Source organism: Anolis sagrei, chromosome 3 (assembly GCF_037176765.1).
Source record: "Anolis sagrei isolate rAnoSag1 chromosome 3, rAnoSag1.mat, whole genome shotgun sequence".
NCBI classification, from domain to species: domain Eukaryota; kingdom Metazoa; phylum Chordata; class Lepidosauria; order Squamata; family Dactyloidae; genus Anolis; species Anolis sagrei.
In genome coordinates this window covers 270,505,705-270,524,837 of record NC_090023.1, presented here as the reverse complement: position 1 = coordinate 270,524,837, position 19,133 = coordinate 270,505,705, and the positions used below count along the sequence as shown (strand labels likewise).

Sequence of the window (19,133 nt, the reverse complement as noted above, 5' to 3'; positions counted from 1 at the left end):
CAAAGAAAGAAGAAGATAGAGAAGATGTGGCAAAGATGGAGGCAAGGAAACTCAACTGATGAAGACTTGGAAACATGGAAAGTCAAAGGAAGGAGAAGGCTCGGATGAGAAGGAGGCAAGGAGACCAAATAGATGGGAAGCCAAAGGGAGAAGATTTGGAGGAAATGGAGGCAAAGAAGGTCAGTGAGAAGTCAAAGAAGGAAGAGTAGACAGAAGATGTGGCCAAGATGGAAGCAAGGGATGAAGGAAGGGAGGAGGCAAAAGACTTAACAAAATGGAAGCAAGAAAACATAACGCAGGAATGAGGTGAAAGAGAAGACGACTTGGAGGAAATGAAGGCAAGGAAACCCAAGAGGAAGTTGGAAGAGGAAGAAGACTGGGATGAGATGTTGTTGAGGGAGGATATAAGGTGACATTTTTTGCCTACCCACACCTCATACGAGGGTTGAATGAAAAGTAATGCCTCAACAGATGGCAGTACTGGTATGTAGCAGGTACTGCTTTGTTCAGTAGACTCTCCTCTACAGTTCCATTTTGGCAGGAAGCCTTAGCATTGAATGGTAGTGTTGCTACAGTGCAAAGTATGGAACCCTGTGCAGACAGTCGGTTAATGCGACTTAAGCAACATGGAGTCATTGAATTCTTGACAGCAGAAGGTGTCACCCCAAGGAGATTCATCAGAGAATGCAAGCTGCTTATGGTGATTGTGTTGATGTGAGTACTGAGTGTCGTTGGGTGAGAAAGTTTAAAGATGTTGAGGTGGGAACATCTGACTTCCATGACAAATAAAGAGTTGGACGTCCTGTGACAGCAACCGCCGAGTTTCACAAGCAAAAGGATGACAGATTGATTCAAGACGATTATTGTATCACTCAGAGAGAAATCATAGAATCATAGAATCAAAGAGTTGGAAGAGACCTCCTGGGCCATCCAGTCCAACCCCATTCTGCCAAGAAGCAGGAATATTGCATTCAAATCACCCCTGACAGATGGCCATCCAGCCTCTGTTTAAAAGAAGGAGCCTCCACCACACTCCGGGGCAGAGAGTTCCACTGCTGAATGGCTCTCACAGTCAGGAAGTTCTTCCTCATGTTCAGATGGAATCTCCTCTCTTGTAGTTTGAAGCCATTGTTCCACGTCCTAGTCTCCAAGGAAGCAGAAAGGAAGCTTGCTCCCTCCTCCTCCCTGTGGCTTCCTCTCACATATTTATACATGGCTATCATATCTCCTCTCAGCCTTCTCTTCTTCAGGCGAAACATGCCCAGCTCCTTAAGCCGCTCCTCATAGGGCTTGTTCTCCAGACCTTTTATCATTTTATTCGCTCTCCTCTGGACACATTCCAGCTTGTCAATATCTCTCTTGAATTGTGGTGCCCAGAATTGGACACAATATTCCAGGTGTGGTCTAACCAAAGCAGAATAGAGGGGTAGCATGACTTCCCTAGATATCAAACATAATTTCAAACATAATTTCAAACATAAGCGGCATTTCACAAGAACGTGTGGGGTCATATTATTGCTTTGCTTGACTATCAGAAGATCTGTGCACAATGGGTTATGGAAACAGTGTCAACTTCTTCCATGACAGCTTCAGAAAACATGTTCATTGTTGGCAGAAATGTATCCAATTGTCTGGTGATTGCATGTAAAAGTGAGTAGTGGTAGTCAAAGAGCACATTCTAAGGATTATTTCTGCGTTTGATTTGTTAAAATATTCCCATCCAAACCCAAGTAGTGAAGGTGGAGGCATTACTTTTCATTCAACCCTCGTAATATTGGAAGCAGAGGCCATCCATTGAAATGGGACAGAATGAAAGGGCAGCGACGTGGTGAGCAGGGCACCCCACAAATCACAAAAGTCACCTGAGCCAAAGCTATGCTTCGAAGGGCACAGAAAAGCCATTTGAACTGTGAAATGGAAGTGCATTTTCTCCCAATTGACCCCATTCCCATTATTCCAGCTCCAAGTTATTCTGTTTCCTCTACTTACTGCTCTAGGATATCCCAAAGCTGCTCAAAAAACTCCGGATGGACGTATTCCCTGGTCTGGGAGCCCTGAGACATGGCGGAGCGGTAATAGCTCTCCCTCCAGGAGAAATGGCTTGCGGGGTCCACAAACCTAAAAACAAAGAGAGAGAAAGACCCCAAATAAGATTTCAATTTATTTATTATTTGTGTGTGTGTCTATTTTCATCCTTTTTTCAGTTGATTAAGACCCTCGAAGGCAGAGGAAGTGTACAAAAGCAATTACAGGCGGAATCCCCCTTCACTACTGAACTTTGACTGCAATTTATTGGTGTGGTCTTGTGTGTATTGTGTTATATGTATATGCAAATGTTGTGTTTCATATTTCTGTTTTAACTCAGTTGTACCCCACCTCAGTGCCACAATGTGTTAAACTGCTGAGATGCTGAACTGCTGTCGAAAAGGTCGCAGGTTCAAACCCAAGGAGCGGGGTGAGTTCCTGCTGTGAACCCCAGCTTCTGCCAACCTAGCAGTTCGAAAACATGCAAATGTGAGTGGATCAATAGGTAAGGTAACGGCACTCCATGCAGCCATGCCGGCCACATGACCTTGGAGGTGTCTATAGACAATGCTGGCTCTTCGGCTTAGAAATGGAGATGAGCACCATGTTAGTTAGCAGAGTATCGCAGAATAAGGGACTCTGGAGTCTCTGGTAAAAGCAAGTTTTCAGTTTTACTTAAGCAGCTCAAAATAGACAACATACACCATCAGCGGACAGACGTGAAGAACACAAACCGAAAGAGATAGGAACTAATACAAACTGCAGCTGGAAGGAAGTTTGTCTCTGGCACTCCCTAATCTTTCACAGAGCAAGAACTCAGGGTCACATTCTCACAGCTTGTTACTTTGCTGTTTAACCCTTCTGTGTCAAAACACATCCTGGCAATACAATTCTATTACAATCACAATCCTATCACATAAAATTACATTTAAACACACATCATACATGAATTACACACTGACACACCAATCCCCAGTCAATCACAACTGGATTTAATGTCAAGGAGAACCTTTTACCTTTACCTACATGACCTTAAGCTTCAAGAAAACAATAATTATAATTATAATTAATGGAAATGCTTGGGACCAGAAATATTTGGGGGGATTCCAGAATACCTGTATATGCTTCTGTTGACATCATGGAATATCTTAGAGATGGGACCTAAGTTTAAACACAAAATCTATTTATGCTTCATTTACGTCTAATCATAAGTTGAGCACCATGTATCCAAAATGCTTGGACCAGATGTGTTTCAGATTTTGAAATACAGTGCCTCCATTTACATATACCTATACATAGAATCATAGAATCATAGAATCATAGAATCATAGAATCATAGAATCTAAGAGCTGGAAGAGACCTCATGGGCCATCCAGTCCAACCCCCTGCCAAGAAGCAGGAATATTGCATTCAAATCACCCCTGACAAATGGACATCCAGCCTCTGTTTAAAAGCTTCCAAAGAAGGAGCCTCCACCACACTCTGGGGCAGAGAGTTCCACTGCTGAACGGCTCTCACAGTCAGGAAGTTCTTCCTCAAGTTCAGATGGAATCTCCTCTCTTGTAGTTGGAAGCCATTGTTCCGCGTCCTAGTCTCCAGGGAAGCAGAAAGGAAGCTTGTTCCCCCCCTCCCTGTGGCTTCCTCTCACATATTTATACATGGCTATCATATCCCCTCTCAGTCTTCTCTTCTTCAGGCTAAACATGCCCAGCTCCTTAAGCCGTTCCTCATAGGGCTTGTTCTCCAGACCTTTTATCATTTTAGTCGCCCTCCTCTGGACACATTCCAGCTTGTCAATATCTCTCTTCAATTGTGGGGCCCAGACTTGGACACAATATTCCAGGTGTGGTCTAACCAAAGCGGAATAGAGGGGTAGCATTACTTCCTTAGATCTAGATACTATGCTCCTATTGATGAGTATATGAGTACTTGTTATGCACATATACCTATATAAGGAGATATCTTGGAGATGGGACTTATATCCAAGCACAATATTCATATATGTTTGATTTACACCTTATTATACCCATGGCCTATGGAGCCCCTGGTGGCGCAGTGGGTTAAACCCCTGTGCTGGCAGGACTGAAGACCGACAGGTTGCATCCGCCGGGAAGTAGCAGCCAATAGTGAAAGGACCAAGGCAGAGACATCTCCAGCTGTTTGGGTATCAGCCAGCACGTCAACGACTTAAATCTAGAAATAGTTTTCTAAGATCTACAGAGACACTCGCTGGAACACCTCAGCAAGCGAGAGTCCAAAAGGGGCAGGCTCAAACCCAGAACCTCAACCAATGGCTGATACCAAATGAGAGACTCCTCCCTGGGCACACAGAAGACTGGGCAACTTGGAAGGTGCTGAACAGACTGCGCTCTGGCACCACAAGATGCAGAGCCAACCTCAAGAAATGGGGCCACGAAGGGAATCCACGACATGCGAGTGCGGAGAGGAGCAAACCACTGACCACCTGCTGCAATGCACCCTGAGCCCTGCCACATGCACAATGGAGGACCTCCTTGTGGCAACACCAGAGGCACTCCAAGTGGCCAGAGACTGGTCAAAGGACATTTAATCAACTACCAAGCTTGCAAACTTTGTGTTTTGTCTGTCTGTTTGTTTGTTTTGTTAAAAATGTAATACAACTGTCTGGTTGCTCCTGGAACAATAAATAAATAAATAAATTTCTATCCACTTTTTTCACTTGATTATTGCAACACAAAGTGGCTCAGAATTTAATTTATTTTAAAAATGCAATGTTAGAATCCTCAACATCCCATTACTCAATGCATTCTTTGGCTGCCCAAAAATACTCACTGATTATGCCACACAGCCAGCTGCCTCTTTCCAATTCAAACCAGTCCAAAATGGGACCTCCAAAGGTCTTCCAAAGAGTAGGTCCTCACCTGCTCTTTTGCAAAACTACATTGGAAGAGTAGGATGAGGGGGGGGGGCAATGGGGTGGGGTGCAATGGCAACATTAACTGAAATAGACTGCAACCATCCCTGTTCTGTGTGCCCCTCTTCTCCATTAGTTGCTTGCTTCAGCAAGAGCAAAAAAGGGACATTACTTACAGATTTGGTGCATATTCTTCCACTTTGGAAAGTGTTAAAATTTTCATTCCTCCCCCCCCCCCCCCCGCAAAGTGGTACAGTCCAAAACTGGGTTCTAAAGTTAGCCTTAGAGAGGGGACCTCTAATCCCAGCACTCCTCACCATTGGCTGGACTAGGGATGATGGGTGTTGTGATCTAATGTGAGGGTGCTCCTCTGTTAATAACATAGGAATGAAAAACAGTTGCTGGGGGAAACCCAGGGAAAATTACTCCTTTTTGGACTATAACACCCATGGTTGCACACCCCAAGCCAGTATGGACACCATTCGTATTGGTTAGGGAATGTCTGGGTGTTGTAGTCCCAAAAAGTAAAATTTCCTCTACTGGTGGTGAGAACTCAATATATTACAAATCCCAGTGACTGTACTGGTAGACTCTGGTTGTGCTGGATAGGGGATACTGTGAATTGTAGTCCTATTGGACGGAACCAAGTATGATAGAAGTTTTAGTTTTAGTAGCCATGCTGGATAGAGGGCAATTTGGGGATCTTTCTTCCTTCTCTTCCTTCTCTTCCTTCTCTTCCTTCTCTTCCTTCCATCTCTTTTCCTTCCTTTCTTCTCTTCCTTCTTCTTTCTTTCTCTCCTTTCTTCTCTTTCTTCTCTTTTATTGCCTTTCTTTTCTTCTTTTTCCTTTCCTTTCCTTTCCTTTCTTCTATCCTTTCTTTTCTTTTTTTCCTTTCTTCTCTTCTTTATTATTTCCTTTTTTCTTTTCTTCCTTTCTTTCTCTTTCTTCTTTCTTTCCCTACCTTTCTTCTTTCCCTTTCTTCCTTTCTTCCTTCTATTCCTTCTTTTTCTTTTCATTTTCCTTACTTTCTTCTATTCCACCTTTTTCTTTCCTTCCTTCTTTCCCTTCCTTCCTTCCTTCCTTCCTTCCTTCTTTCCCTTCCTTCTTTCCCTTCTCTTCCTTCTCTTTCTCCTCTTTCTTTCTTTTCCTCCCCTCCTTTCCTTCATCTTCCTTTCTTTCTTCTATTCTTTCTTTTTCTTTCCTTCTTTCCTTTCTTCCATTTTTCTTTCCTTCCATCCATCCATCTTTCTTTCTTCTCTACCTTCTCTCTTATTTCCCTTCCTTCCTTCCTTCTTTTCCTTCTCTTCCTTCTCTTTCTCCTCTTTCTTTCTTTTCCTTCATTCCTCCCCTCCTTTCCTTCATCTTCCTTTCTTTCTTCTATTCTTTTTCTTTCCTTCTTTCCTTTCTTCCATTTTTCTTTCCTTCCATCCATCTTTCTTTCTTCTCTTCCTTCTCTCTTATTTCCCTTCCTTCCTTCTTTCCCTTCCTTCTTTTCCTTCTCTTCCTTCTCTTTCTCCTCTTTCTTTCTTTTCCTTCCTTCCTCCCCTCCTTTCCTTCATCTTTCTTTCTTCTATTCCTTCTTTTTTTCCCTTCTTACCTTTCTTCCATTTTTCTTTCCTTCCATCCATCTTTCTTCTCTTCCTTCTCTCTTATTTCCTTTCCTTTCTTTCCCTTCCTTCTTTTTCTTTTTCTTTCCTTTCCTGTTTGACTCTTCCTTCTATTTCTCCTCTTTCTTTTCATCTTCCTTCCTTTCTTCTATTCCATCTTTTTCTTTCCTTCCTTCCTTCCTTCTTTCTTCCCTTTCCTTCCATTCCTTTATTCCCTTCTTTCCTTCCCCTTTTTCCTTTTCTTTTTTCAAGTTAATGTTTACTAAGTAACACATTCATTAAAAGAATAAAACAGAAGAATAAAAAAGAGATAAACACCTGCCGACAACAAACTGCAAAAACATAAACAACGTATAAACTATATATAAAAGAGAAGGGAAGTTAGCAAAGTAACTTTTAAGAAAATATATATAATCTACCACTGTGTTTGTTTGGTTCAGCCATTTACTTCTCTCTCAAAAATAATATAAGAAAAAATGTCTACTGCCTTTTTTGTATCAACATGGATAGTCCATTCATTTCTAAGAGGTCCATATACATCTGATATATATGTCATTTAAAGAGGTTTCAACTCTCTTATACATGGAGAGGGCCATTTAAGGTTTCCAGGTGTCTCTTATTAGAAACCTGCCTGATTTGTCCTTTTTGGGGGGGAGGGGGGGACTGGCAGGTGTCTCTTATTAGAAGGAATGCCTCTATTTGGGCCCTGGAAGTGTTTCCTTTTCCATAGGGTGCATCTACACTGTGGAATTACTGCAGTTTGACCCCACTTGAACTGCCATGGTGTAATGCAATGGGATCCTGGGAGATATAGTTTTCTCTCTTTGACCGACAAGACCAAAGACTCTGTACAACAACTATTTCTGGAGTATGTATTGTCGAAGGCTTTTCTATTTCTGGAGTTCCATAGCATTGAAGTGGAACCAAACTGCATTAATCCTACAGCGTAGATGCACCCAAAGACTAAATAAGATGCAAAATTAATACCCTGTTTTGGGTTATATCGGTCCTTCCTAACGTTATTTATTAAAATGGTTAATTTATCAACTTTCTGGAAAGTAAATAGCTAAAGGAACTGAGATCAAGACTTTTATTTGGTACTTCAATTTTGGGGAGGTTGTTTGTAGCAACTTCCTGCGCATCATTTAATGTTGACTGCTAATTAATTGCTCTTTTGAAAACCTACCAATATTGGCTGCATCTATATTACAGATTTAATGCAGTTTGACACCACATTTAATGCAAAGGCGCAATGTGATGGAGCCTTGGGATTTGTAGTTTTGGAACACAACAAGCTACAAATTCCAGGATTTTGTAGGATGGAACCATGGCTCTGAATGTGATATCAAACTGGTATAATCCTGCTGTGAGGCCACATTAATTATAACTGATTGCCTGCAGCTGCAACATTTCCAATAGTTCTTTCCACCAATGATGCAATGGACTGCATGCAAAAAGCTAACATGTCAAGGGAAGCTATGTGATGGTTTATCCTCAAAAAGGTATTCTCCTTATTTGTTGATAAACAGCATTGCATACAATATACTCCCACCACCTCAATTTTGGAAAATTTTGAGATATTTTACTCTCCCATGTCAGAGAGCTCTGGTGCTACAATTTATTGATTTACAGTATTTATATTCCGCCCTTCTGGCCCCGCAGGGGACTCAGGCCGGATTACAATGTACATATAGTTGGCAAACATTCAATGCCATAGACACACAACATATATAGACAGACACAGAGGCTAATTAACACTCCAGCTTTTCATGAGGGTATTCTGGCCACCAGGGGAGATGTCACTTCACTGTCAATTTATGATACTGATGAAGTATTTCCTCATTCTTTGCATGCTTGCTGGAGATTTTTATGCATCGTAAATTAGCCCCCCCCCCCCCCCCCACAGAAGCGGTACCTAAATTTCCTACTTGACAGATGCAACTGTCTTTTGGGCTGCAAAGGTCGACAGCAAGCTACACAAATTGGTCAGAAGCTCACTCTGAGCTTCTGGGCTCGGTCCTGTTCAACATCTTTATTAATGACTCAGATGAAGGGCTAGAAGGCATGACCATCAAGTTTGCAGACAACATTAAATTGGGAGGGATAGCCAATACTCCAGAAGACAGGAGCAGGATTCAAAACGATCTTGACAGATTGGAGAGATGAATGGCCAAAACTAACAAAATGAAGTTTAACAGGGACAAATGCAAGATACTTCACTTTGGCAGAAAAAATGAAATGCAAAGATACAAAATGGGGGGTGCCTGACTTGAGAGCAGTATGTGTGAAAAAGATCTTGGAGTCCTCGTGGACAGGAAGGTAAACATGAGCCAGGAATGTGATGTGGCAGCAAAAAAAGCCAATGGGATTTTGGCCTGCATCCATAGGAGCCTAGTGTCTAGATCTAGGGAAGTCCTGCTCCCCATGCTCTATTCTGCTTTGGTTAGACCACACCTGGAATATTGTGTCCAATTCTGGGCACCACAATTCAAGAGAGATATTGACAAGCTGGGATGTGTCCAGAGGAGGGCAACTAAAATGATCCAGGGTCTGGAGAACAAGCCCTATGAGGAGCAGCTTAAGGAGCTGGGCATGTTTAGCCTGAAGGAGAGAAGGCTGAGAGGATACATGATAGCCATGTATAAATATATGAGAGGAAGCCACAGGGAGGAGGAGGGAGCAAGCTTGTCTTCTGCTTCCCTGGAGACTAGGACGCAATGGAACAATGGCTTCAAACTACAAGAGAGGAGATTCCACCTGAACATGAGGAAGAACTTCCTGACTGTGAGAGCCATTCAACATTGGAACTCTCTGCCCCGGAGTGTGGTGGAGGCTCCTTCTTTGGAAGCTTTTAAACAGAGGCAGGATGGCCATCTGTCAGGGGTGATTTGAATGCAATATTCCTGCTTCTTGGCAGAATGGGGTTGGACTGGATGATGGCCCATGAGGTCTCTTCCATATTTGATTCTATGATTCTATGATCCGAGCTGGCTTCGAACTCATGTCCTTTTGGTCAGTAGTGATCTTAATGCAGCTGACTCCCAACCAGCTGTGCCACAGTCCCAGTACAACAAACTACAAATCCCAGGATTTGGTAGGATGGGGCTATTGCACATGGGGATCACAACCAGAGACATTAAAAACATCTGCCCTTGCACTTAGCTAATCTGTTGCTCAGTATGCATGCCTAGCATGGAACACATCTCACCATGCTAAAACAGGGGTTGTGGCTCTTAATGAGACATTATCATGGGGTGCCTGCTCCCTACACCGCTGGAGAAATTACACTGCTTAGCTGGTATTGCACCACCTGATTTCTACCGGGAAGTAGCAACCAACACATTCCCTCCCAATACAGGAAAACAACCCTTCTCCATAGAAATAAGGCTGCTCGTCTCAAAGGATGACACCCTCCAGGCAGAGCAAACCCTCCAGGCAGCGCAGAGCATTGTGTCCTCCATCTCTGAAGCCAAGAAAGAGCTGTGGATCAAGCTGATCACAGAGGTCGACATGGGCAGGAGCAGCCAGAAGGCGTGGAGGCTGCTAAGACGGTTAAGCAATGACCCCTCACAAACTAATACCCATTCCAACATAAAGGCAGATCAGATAGCACACCAACTCTTGAAGAATGGGAAACCCAACTTTGCCACCAAAGTAGGAAAGAAACCAATAGCCAGACAACCAGAGATTGAGAACAACAACCTCCATGAACCCTTTACATCTACTGAATTGGACATGGCTCTCAATAAATGTAAGAATGGCAAAGCAGCTGGCCTGGATGATCTACAGATGGAACAAATCAAGAACTTTGGTCCAAAAGCAAGGCGCTGGCTGCTGGAGCTGATGAACAACTGCACTGCATCCTGTCAGATCCCCAAAATCTGGAGGAAAGCAAGAGTCATCGCCATCTTGAAGCCAGGCAAAGACCGTAATGATCCAAAAAGCTACAGACCAATCTCCCTGTTGTGCCACCTCTACAAAGTTCTGGAGAGACTTATTTTGCATAGAATTATGGAAAATATAGACCACAACACACTTTTTCATCTTACCCAATTTTTTGAAATTTTCACTTTTCTCAGTTTTGAGGAGAAGGCCGTTGGGTTGGTTGCTGCTGTTCCCATTTTACAGAGAGGTAAACTGAGTCTTGGGAGGCAACCACTTTTCCTACCAAACTTCCACAGAGCAGATCCAAATGGCTCAGAGGAAGGGAAGGAGAATTAATCAGGCCTTTGGCATTCTGGGTTAATTGGGGTTGAAATACACCTCATTTTCCTCATTAGCAGCAAAGACCCAAAACCAAATCACCACCATTGAAAGCAGATTTAACCCTTACATATCCAACAGTGCTTTGATTGCTTGCTATTACACCATGTAGCACAGTGGTTCTCAACCTTCCTAATGCCATGACCCCTTAATGCAGTTCCTCATGCTGTGGCATTAGGGAGTTGTAGTTACTGGGATTTATAGTTCACCTACAATCAAAGAGCATTCTGAACCCCACCAATGACAGAATTGGGGCAAACTTCCCATCCAGAACCCCCATGACCAACAGAAAATACTTAAGGCCATCCAGTCCAACTCTCTTCACCAGGGCCTTGTCATTTGGGAGTTGTAGTTGCTGGGATTTATAGTTCACCTACAATCAAAGAGCATTCCGAACTCCACCAACAATGGAATTGAACCAAACTTGGCTCACAGAACTCCCATGACCAACAGAAAATCCTGGAAGGGTTTGGTGTGCATTGCCCTTGAGTTTTGGAGTTGTAGTTCACCTACATCCAGGGAGCACTGTGGACTCAAACAATGATGGATCTGGACCAAACTCTACACGAATACTCAATATGTCCAAATGTGAACACTGGTGGAGTTTGGGGAAAACAGACCTTGTCATTTGGGAGTTGAGGTTGCTGGGATTTATAGTTCACCTATGATCAAAGAGCATTTTAAACTCCACCAACGATGGAATTGAACCAAACTTGGCACGCAGAACTCCCATGACGAACAGAAAATTCTGGAAGCGTTTGGTGGGCATTGACTTTGAGTTTGAGAGTTGTAGTTCACCTATATCCAGAGAGCACTGTGAACTCAAACAATGATGGAGCTGGACGAAACTCTACACGAATACTCAATATGCCCAAATGTGAACACTGGTGGAGTTTGGGGGAAACAGACCTTGTCATTTGGGAGTTGAGGTTGCTGGGATTTATAGTTCACCTACTATCAAAGAGCATTCTGAACTCACCAATGATAGAATTGGGGCAAACTTCCCACACAGAACCCCCATGACCAACAGAAAATAGTTAATGCCATCCAGTCCAACTCCCTTCTTCAGGGTAAGAAAACGTAATCAAAGCCCTTCTGACAAAGAGCGATCCAGCCATAGATATAGATATATATGATTCACACACACAGAGTTAAAATATTATAGATTTGAAAGGGACTCTTAAAGATGGACAATGATATGTTGCATGCTCCAGAGTAGGCAAACCAGACAATCTCTACGTTAACACTGTCAAAGAAACATCAAGAAATACTGTTATCCACAAGCAGAAAGACATGACATATATTAGAAACCAGCACTTTCTAATTACTTTATTTTCCAGATCAACAGACTGGGCCACAGCAACTCGTGGCAGGGGACGGCTAGTCTTTACAATAAAATGCATGGGATCTGATGGCCGTTTTGTTGTCCCTCAGCTAGGACCTAATAATCACAGAATCATAGAATCTTAGAGTTGGAAGAGACCTCATGGGCCATCTAGTCCACCCCCTGCCAAGAAGCAGGAATATTGCATTCAAAGCACCCCTGACAGATGGCCATCCAGCCTCTTTTTAAATCCACTCAGAACTTATCACATTTCCTTTGTCTCCTGGGCTAACCTGCTCCTCACCAGCCATTGGAGATCAGGAATCTGCATTGGGAGTGGGGAAAGCTCTCTTATTGGCCGGTGGACACTGCTGTCCCGCCTCTCCAGGGAATCCTTCCTCAGCTGTTCATGACGTCAACTGAGTCTAGCCAATCACAGCAAAGCTGGCTCCAACTGGGGCAGGCGCAGGCAATTAAAAGGATCTGACTGTATAAAAATACATGTTTTGTACTGTATGACATCTCAGCTTACTTTGGTGGACTACCACAGGCTGACATCACTTCATCTGACTTGAATGCCGCATTATCAAGGGGTGTCTGCGCCCTACACGACTGAAGAAATTACACTGCTTAGCCGGTATTGCACCACCTGACATCCGCCGGGAAGTAGCAGCCAGTAGTGAAAGGACCAAGGCAGAGACATCTCCAGCTCATCCCCTGTTTGGGTATCAGCCAGCACGTCAACGACTTAAATCAAGACATAGTTTTCTTAGATCTACAGAGACACTCGCTGGAACACCCCAGCAAGCGAGAGTCCAAAAGTGCCAGGCTCAAACCCAGAACCTCAATCCATGGCTGATACCAAATGAGAGACTCCCCCCTGGGCACACAGAGGACTGGGCGACTTGGAAGGCACTGAACAGACTGCGCTCTGGCACCACGAGATGCAGAGCTAACCTTCAGAAATGGGGCCACAAAGTGGAATCCTCGACATGTGAGTGTGGAGAAGAGCAAACCACTGACCACCTGCTGCAATGAGCCACATGCACCATGGAGGACCTTCTTGCGGCAACACCGGAGGCACTCCAAGTGGCCAGAGACTGGTCAAAGGACATTTAATCAACTCTCATACTCACAAATTTTGTAATCTGCTTGTTTGCTTTGTTCTGTTAGAAATGTAGTATAATGGACTGGCTGCCCTGACACGACAAATAAATAAATCTGACTTGAATAAATACGTTGGTGGCTTCATCTTCAGCTTGGTGAGATTTCATAGAATCATAGAATCCTTGAGTTTGAAGAGACCTCATGGGCCATCCAGCCCAACCCCATTCTGCCAAGAAGCAGGAATATTGCATTCAAAGCACCCCCGACAGATGGCCATCCAGCCTCTGTTTCAAAGCCTCGAAAGAAGGAGCCTCCACTACACATTTGGGAATATTGGGTTTTAGCGTCTTCATCTTGCCAGGGACATGGCTCTACAAGGTGGCCCACAGGTGGTACCAGTATCCGCTTATCGGGACTCGGTATCCACACTTTAGGTTTCACTATCTGCAGCCCAGATCTTACTAAATGCAGTTGCTTTAAATTGCTCTATTTCGCTTATATGTACCTTGTTTCATATTTATCTTATACATGTAACCTGAAGGTAATTTTATACAGCTAAATGAGTACAGAAGAAGAAAAAATGAATAGAATTGTCCCTGCCAATCTGGGACTATGGGAGGGTATGGGAGCATTTCCCAATTCTAGCAGGTGGCCAACAAAATTCCCCAGGCCTCCCACATCCTTCGCCTGAGCCAATTTCCCTCCCAGTCATCCCCACTTGAACCCGGATCCGGTTCCATGGATGCTTCAGGCAGCAAAGAGAGATGGAAAAGTTCCTTTGGCCCATTTGCCTTTGGGCCTCCGGGCTCCAAGGAGAGCTCCTGCTTTATTTTTGCCCCCTCAGAAGGAGAGTGTGTGTGCATCTGTTTTGCAGGGACACAGGGCCCGGAGCTGGAGGAACTTGGCAGCCGCTGGCCTTCTGGAATTCCCCCTGCGATGCATTTGAGCACAAGAGTGATTTGTAGGGGGCAACAAGGAAGGAAGGAAGGAAGCCCCCTGCAGCTGTGCCAAGAAGGGAGGAGGAGGAGGAGGAGGAGGAGGAGGAGGAGGAGAGGAATGAAGAAGGAAGAGGAGAAGAGGAATAGAAGAGGTAGAAGGTAGACGATAGAGGAGAACAAAAAAGAAGATGGGGAGAAAGAAGGAGGAGGAGGTAGAGGAAAAAGAGTAGGAGGAATGAAGGAGGAGAAGGAAGAAGAAGCAGCACAGGGAGAAGGAGAAGAAGAGGAATGAAGAAGGAAGAGGAGAAGAGGAATGGACAAGGAAGAAGGAAGAGGATAAAGGAGAACAAAAAAGAAGAGGGGGAGAAAGAAGGAGGAGGTGGAGGAGAAAAAGTAGGAGGAATGAAGGATGAGGAGGAGGAGGAAGAATAGGGAGAAGGAGAGGAAGAGGAATGGAAGAGGTAGAAGGAAGGGGATAAAGGAGAACAAAAAAGGGGGAGAAAGAAGAAGGTGGAGGTGGAGAAAAAAGAGTAGGAGGAATGAAGGAGGTGGTGGAAGTAGAAGAACAGGGAGAAGGAGAGGAATGAAGAAGGAAGAGGAAAAGAGGAATGGAAGGGGAAGAAGGTAGAGGATAGAGGAGAACAAAAAAGAAGAGGGGGAGAAAGAGTAGGAAGAATGGAGGAGGAGGAGAAAGAAGAAGAACAGGGAGAAGGAGAAGAAGAGGAATGAAGAAGGAAGAGGGGAAGGAAAAAAGGAAGAGGAATGGAAGGGGAAGAAGGTAAAGGATAGAGGAGAACAAAAAAGAAGAGGGGGAGAAAGAAGGAGGAGGAGATGGAGGAAAAAGAGTAGGAGGAATGAAGGAGGAGAAGGAAGAAGAAGAAGCACAGGGAGAAGGAGAAGAAGAGGAATGAAGAAGGAAGAGGAGAAGAGGAATGGAAGAGGAAGAAGGAAGAGGATTAAGGAGAACAAAAAAGAAGAGGGGGAGAAAGAAGGAGGTGGAGGTGGAGAAGAAAGAGTAGGAGGAATGAAGGAGGTGGTGGAAGTAGAAGAACAGGGAGAAGGAGAGGAATGAAGAAGGAAGAGGAAAAGAGGAATGGAAGGGGAAGAAGGTAGAGGATAGAGGAGAACAAAAAAGAAGAGGGGGAGAAAGAGTAGGAAGAATGAAGGAGGAGGAGAAAGAAGAAGAACAGGGAGAAGGAAAAGGAGAGGAATGAAGAAGGAAGAGGAGAAGGAAAAAGGAAGAGGAATGGAAGGGGAAGAAGGTAGAGGATAGAGGAGAACAAAAAAGAAGAGGGCGAGAAAGAAGAAGGAGGAGGTGGAGGAGAATGAGTAGGAAGAATGAAGGAGGAAGAGAAAGAAGAACAGGGAGAAGGAGAGGAATGAAGAAGGAAGAGGAGAAGGAATAAAGGAGGAAGAGGAGAAGAGGAATGGAAGATGAAAAATGAGGAGGACAAAGAACAAAAATGAAGAGGGAGAGAAAGAAGGAGGAGGAGGTGAAGGAGTAAGAGGAATGGAGGAGGAGGAGGAGGAAGAACTGGGAGAAGGAGAAAAAGAGGAACGAAGAAGGAAGAGGAGATGGAATAAAGGAAGAGGCAAAGAGGAATGGAAGAGGGAGAATGATGATGGATCAGGACCAAACTTGACACAAAGACTCAATATGCCCAAATGTGAACACTGATGGAGTTTGGGGGAAATAGACCTTGACATTTGAGAGTTGCAGTTGCTGGGATTTATAGCCCACCTACAATCAAAGAGCATTCTGATCCTCACCAACAATAGAATAGGGCCAAATTTCCCACACAGAACCCCCATAACCAAAAGAAAATACTATGTTTTCTGATGGTCTTTGGCGACCCCCCTGAGACACTCTCGCGACCCCCTCAGGGGTCCCGACCCCCAAGGTTGAGAAACGCTGCTCTATATGCTTTTGGATTGTGGCTCCCAGCATTCCTCAACATTGGCTCCTGGGGCCTATGAACAGCTGTGCAACTCCCACTTCTTATGCAAACCAGATATGATATCACCCACTAATCAATAGCTAACTAATTAAGGGAAAGTATCACCTGTCCCCAGTTTGGCGTTTTCCTTTCCTAAATCCCAGTTCAGAAGAGCAGCCTTCTAGATTTCCTGCCTGCCTCCCTCCCCTCTGAGGCTATGCTTCTAAATTAGAGCCTTGCATCAGGGATGCTGCAGTTTCTCCCACCCGTGACCTCCTTCCCTCAATGGGTCTTGGGTTCGGGTCTCGGCATCTTCCCCTCCTTTCTGCATGAAGTCACCTTGGCTGCCTGTCAACCTGGCCTTTTCTCTTTAGGCTCTCATCCAGGGAATGGCTGCCTTGCATGACATGGGATGGCAACACTTTGGCACCTGTTTCCCTCTTCAGATCATCACACTCCATGCTCTCATCTGGATAAGTTGCTCCAAAGGCTCAACATGGCACATTTGCCCCTCGGATTGGTGCTGGGGTTTTGCAAAGCTTCTGGTGCAAAACTTTGACAGGCAAATACACTGCAGGCATGTTCTTGGGGAGACCTTGGAACCAGGGGCGGCTCACCTATTATGCAAAGTAAGCGGTCGCAGAACACTTTTTTTGCCAGGGGCGCAGAGGCACCTCTGTAAATGCCCCTCGACCGCCACTGGAGGAGCGCCCCCTCAGCTCACAACAGCCCTAGCAGTCCGGGGGGAGCCTCGGCTTTCTTGCCTCACTGCCGAGCAATCCTCTCCCCAAAGAGGCCGGGCCCTTGAGCCTCGCCTAGCCCCTCTCGTTCCTGCTCCACCCGGCCACCGGGTGTGCAAACAGAGCCGGCACTCAATTGTTCTCCGCGTTTGATCCCTTCCCCATGACCGTCTCCTTTTCCCGACCCCCCCAGCACTCCACCCGCCTCCTCTCCTCTCCCCAATCCGTGGGTGGGCCAAGGGGTGGAGCTGCCGCACCTGGCCTGCTTCGGGTCAGGAGGCGTGCCTGAAGACCCCAACAGGCGCACCAAAAGTCATCTCTTCTCCTGACTTTCTCTTCAGCCATTGGGACCAAGAGAGAGAGAGAGAGAGAGAGAGAGACCCTACGGCTGGAGGTATCTCTCACCTCCGCTCCCTCCTTTGTTTTTGTGCCTACCTTCAGGAAAGGTGGGCATCTCCACCTCTCTCTCAGTCTGTCTGTCTCTCTCTCTCTCTCTCTCTCTTGGTCCCAATGGCTGAGGAGAAAGTCAGGAAAAGAGGTGACTTTTGGTGCACACGCCGGGGTCTTCAGGCACGCCTCCGGACCCAAAGCGGGCCAGGCAAGGGAGCAAGTGCGGCAAGTGTAGTTACTGGGATGTATAGTTCACCTACAATCAAAGAGCATTCTGAACTCCACCAATGATGGAATTGAACCAAATATGGCACACAGAACTCCCATGACAAACAGAAAATATATATCAATGATTGGTTGGGAGGGGGGGGGGTGTGCCAAAATACTGTTTGCTTACCGTTGAAAATTATCTAGGGCCGCCTCTGCTTGGAACACATCATCTTTGAGGAAATATTACTCCCAGGATATATAGGTTTATGTTTTCTGAAAGTGATTTTGCTAAATAGGCTCCTAAGCCACCTGTCTGAGAAAGGCCCATTTCAAGCCTTTTAGAGGATTATGGCGGAGCTGCTTCTTCCAATCTCACACTTACTGTGATTTTTCCTTCCTTTTAAAAAAAAATACCCAGATAGCAGGTAGCCTATCCTTCCTCTTTCATGTGGTCCTTTCCTGAAGAAATAATGTTCTCCTCCATTCATTCCTTGGGAGCTCCAAGCACAAAGAGGATTAGAGAACTCCCTTCAATAATTCATTCACTTTCCTTGTATACATTGTATGCCCTCTAATATTACACTGATGGAAAGGGGGATAAGTGTGGACAAGGGATATCAAAGTGTACTCATGATGGCAAAAGTTATCCACATATGAATAAGGGGCTGCATCTACACTCTCAAATTAGTGCAGTTTGACCTCACTTTTGCTGCCAGGGCTCATGGCTATGGAAACCTGGGATGTGGAGTTTGGCAAAGCACCAACGCTCTTTGGCAGAGAAAGCTAAGGACCTCATAAAACTACAACGGCCAGGATTCCATAGCACTGAACCTTGGCAGGCAAAAGTATGATAGCTGGGACTCAATGCTACGCTAGTTGTATAACGTGGCTCTGAATTAAGGAAGGGAAGAGGTGTGTAAGACAGCGGAGTGAGTGAGAGATGCAAGTGTGTCAGAGTCCTGGGAATATTGTTTGCCAGAAAGGGGGAGAGGAAACATTTCTACCCCATTTACCATCTTCGTAAGCCATTCTTTGTCATTTAACGGTAAATAACTCTAACATTGCTTCACTCACCTTAAGCAGTATGCTTGGTTGTTTGTTGTCCTCCCCTTCCTGTTTCCCCCCTTCCTCACCTGTGTTGCACACGTCTTCCCTTTATTAATACTGCCACATGTTGCGCAACCTGTGTAGGCTCTTAGCTACTAGCATAGGGTCCCAGCTATCATACTTTTGCCCCTTGGCAGTTAAATTCAGTTCAAACAGAAGTAATTCCACACTCTAGATGCACCCAGAGTCTTCTTGCTGCCAGCACACAAATAACAATTATAGTGGTAGCTTTGCCAAGGGAAATAAAGGAAAAGATGCCCAGACCTTTAATAATATATTTGTCGAAGAGGGAATTACAGCAGGAGTTGTTTGTCAGACCTTGCAAAACTGCAACTCTAAGGGTCCCATAGCAATTGATACTATCAATATAGACTGCCTCCATGGTGTGGATTCTCTTTTTTATACATCTTTTATGCATCCTACCTCTTGTTAATACTTTAATTATGTATTCCATCACAGTAGGGGTTGGACTTCAACGACTTAAATCAAGAAATAGTTTTCTAGGATCTACAGAGAGACTCGCTGGAACACCTCTGAAGATCACCTGGGAAGGAATCCCACTGGAGCATTGCAGCACAACCAAATCCCTGGG

At 44.8% G+C, this 19,133-nt stretch overlaps 1 protein-coding gene across 2 annotated transcripts in view; it reads right to left on the bottom strand.

Moving 5' to 3' along the window:
• TP63 (tumor protein p63) overlaps positions 1-19,133 on the bottom strand; it is a 215,558-nt gene that overhangs the window by 174,517 nt on the left and 21,908 nt on the right. For both annotated transcript variants that reach the window (XM_067466131.1, XM_067466132.1), the window contains exon 2: positions 1,990-2,118. In XM_067466131.1, the coding sequence (XP_067322232.1) occupies positions 1,990-2,118 (129 nt within the window). The remainder of the gene's footprint in view (positions 1-1,989; positions 2,119-19,133) is intronic.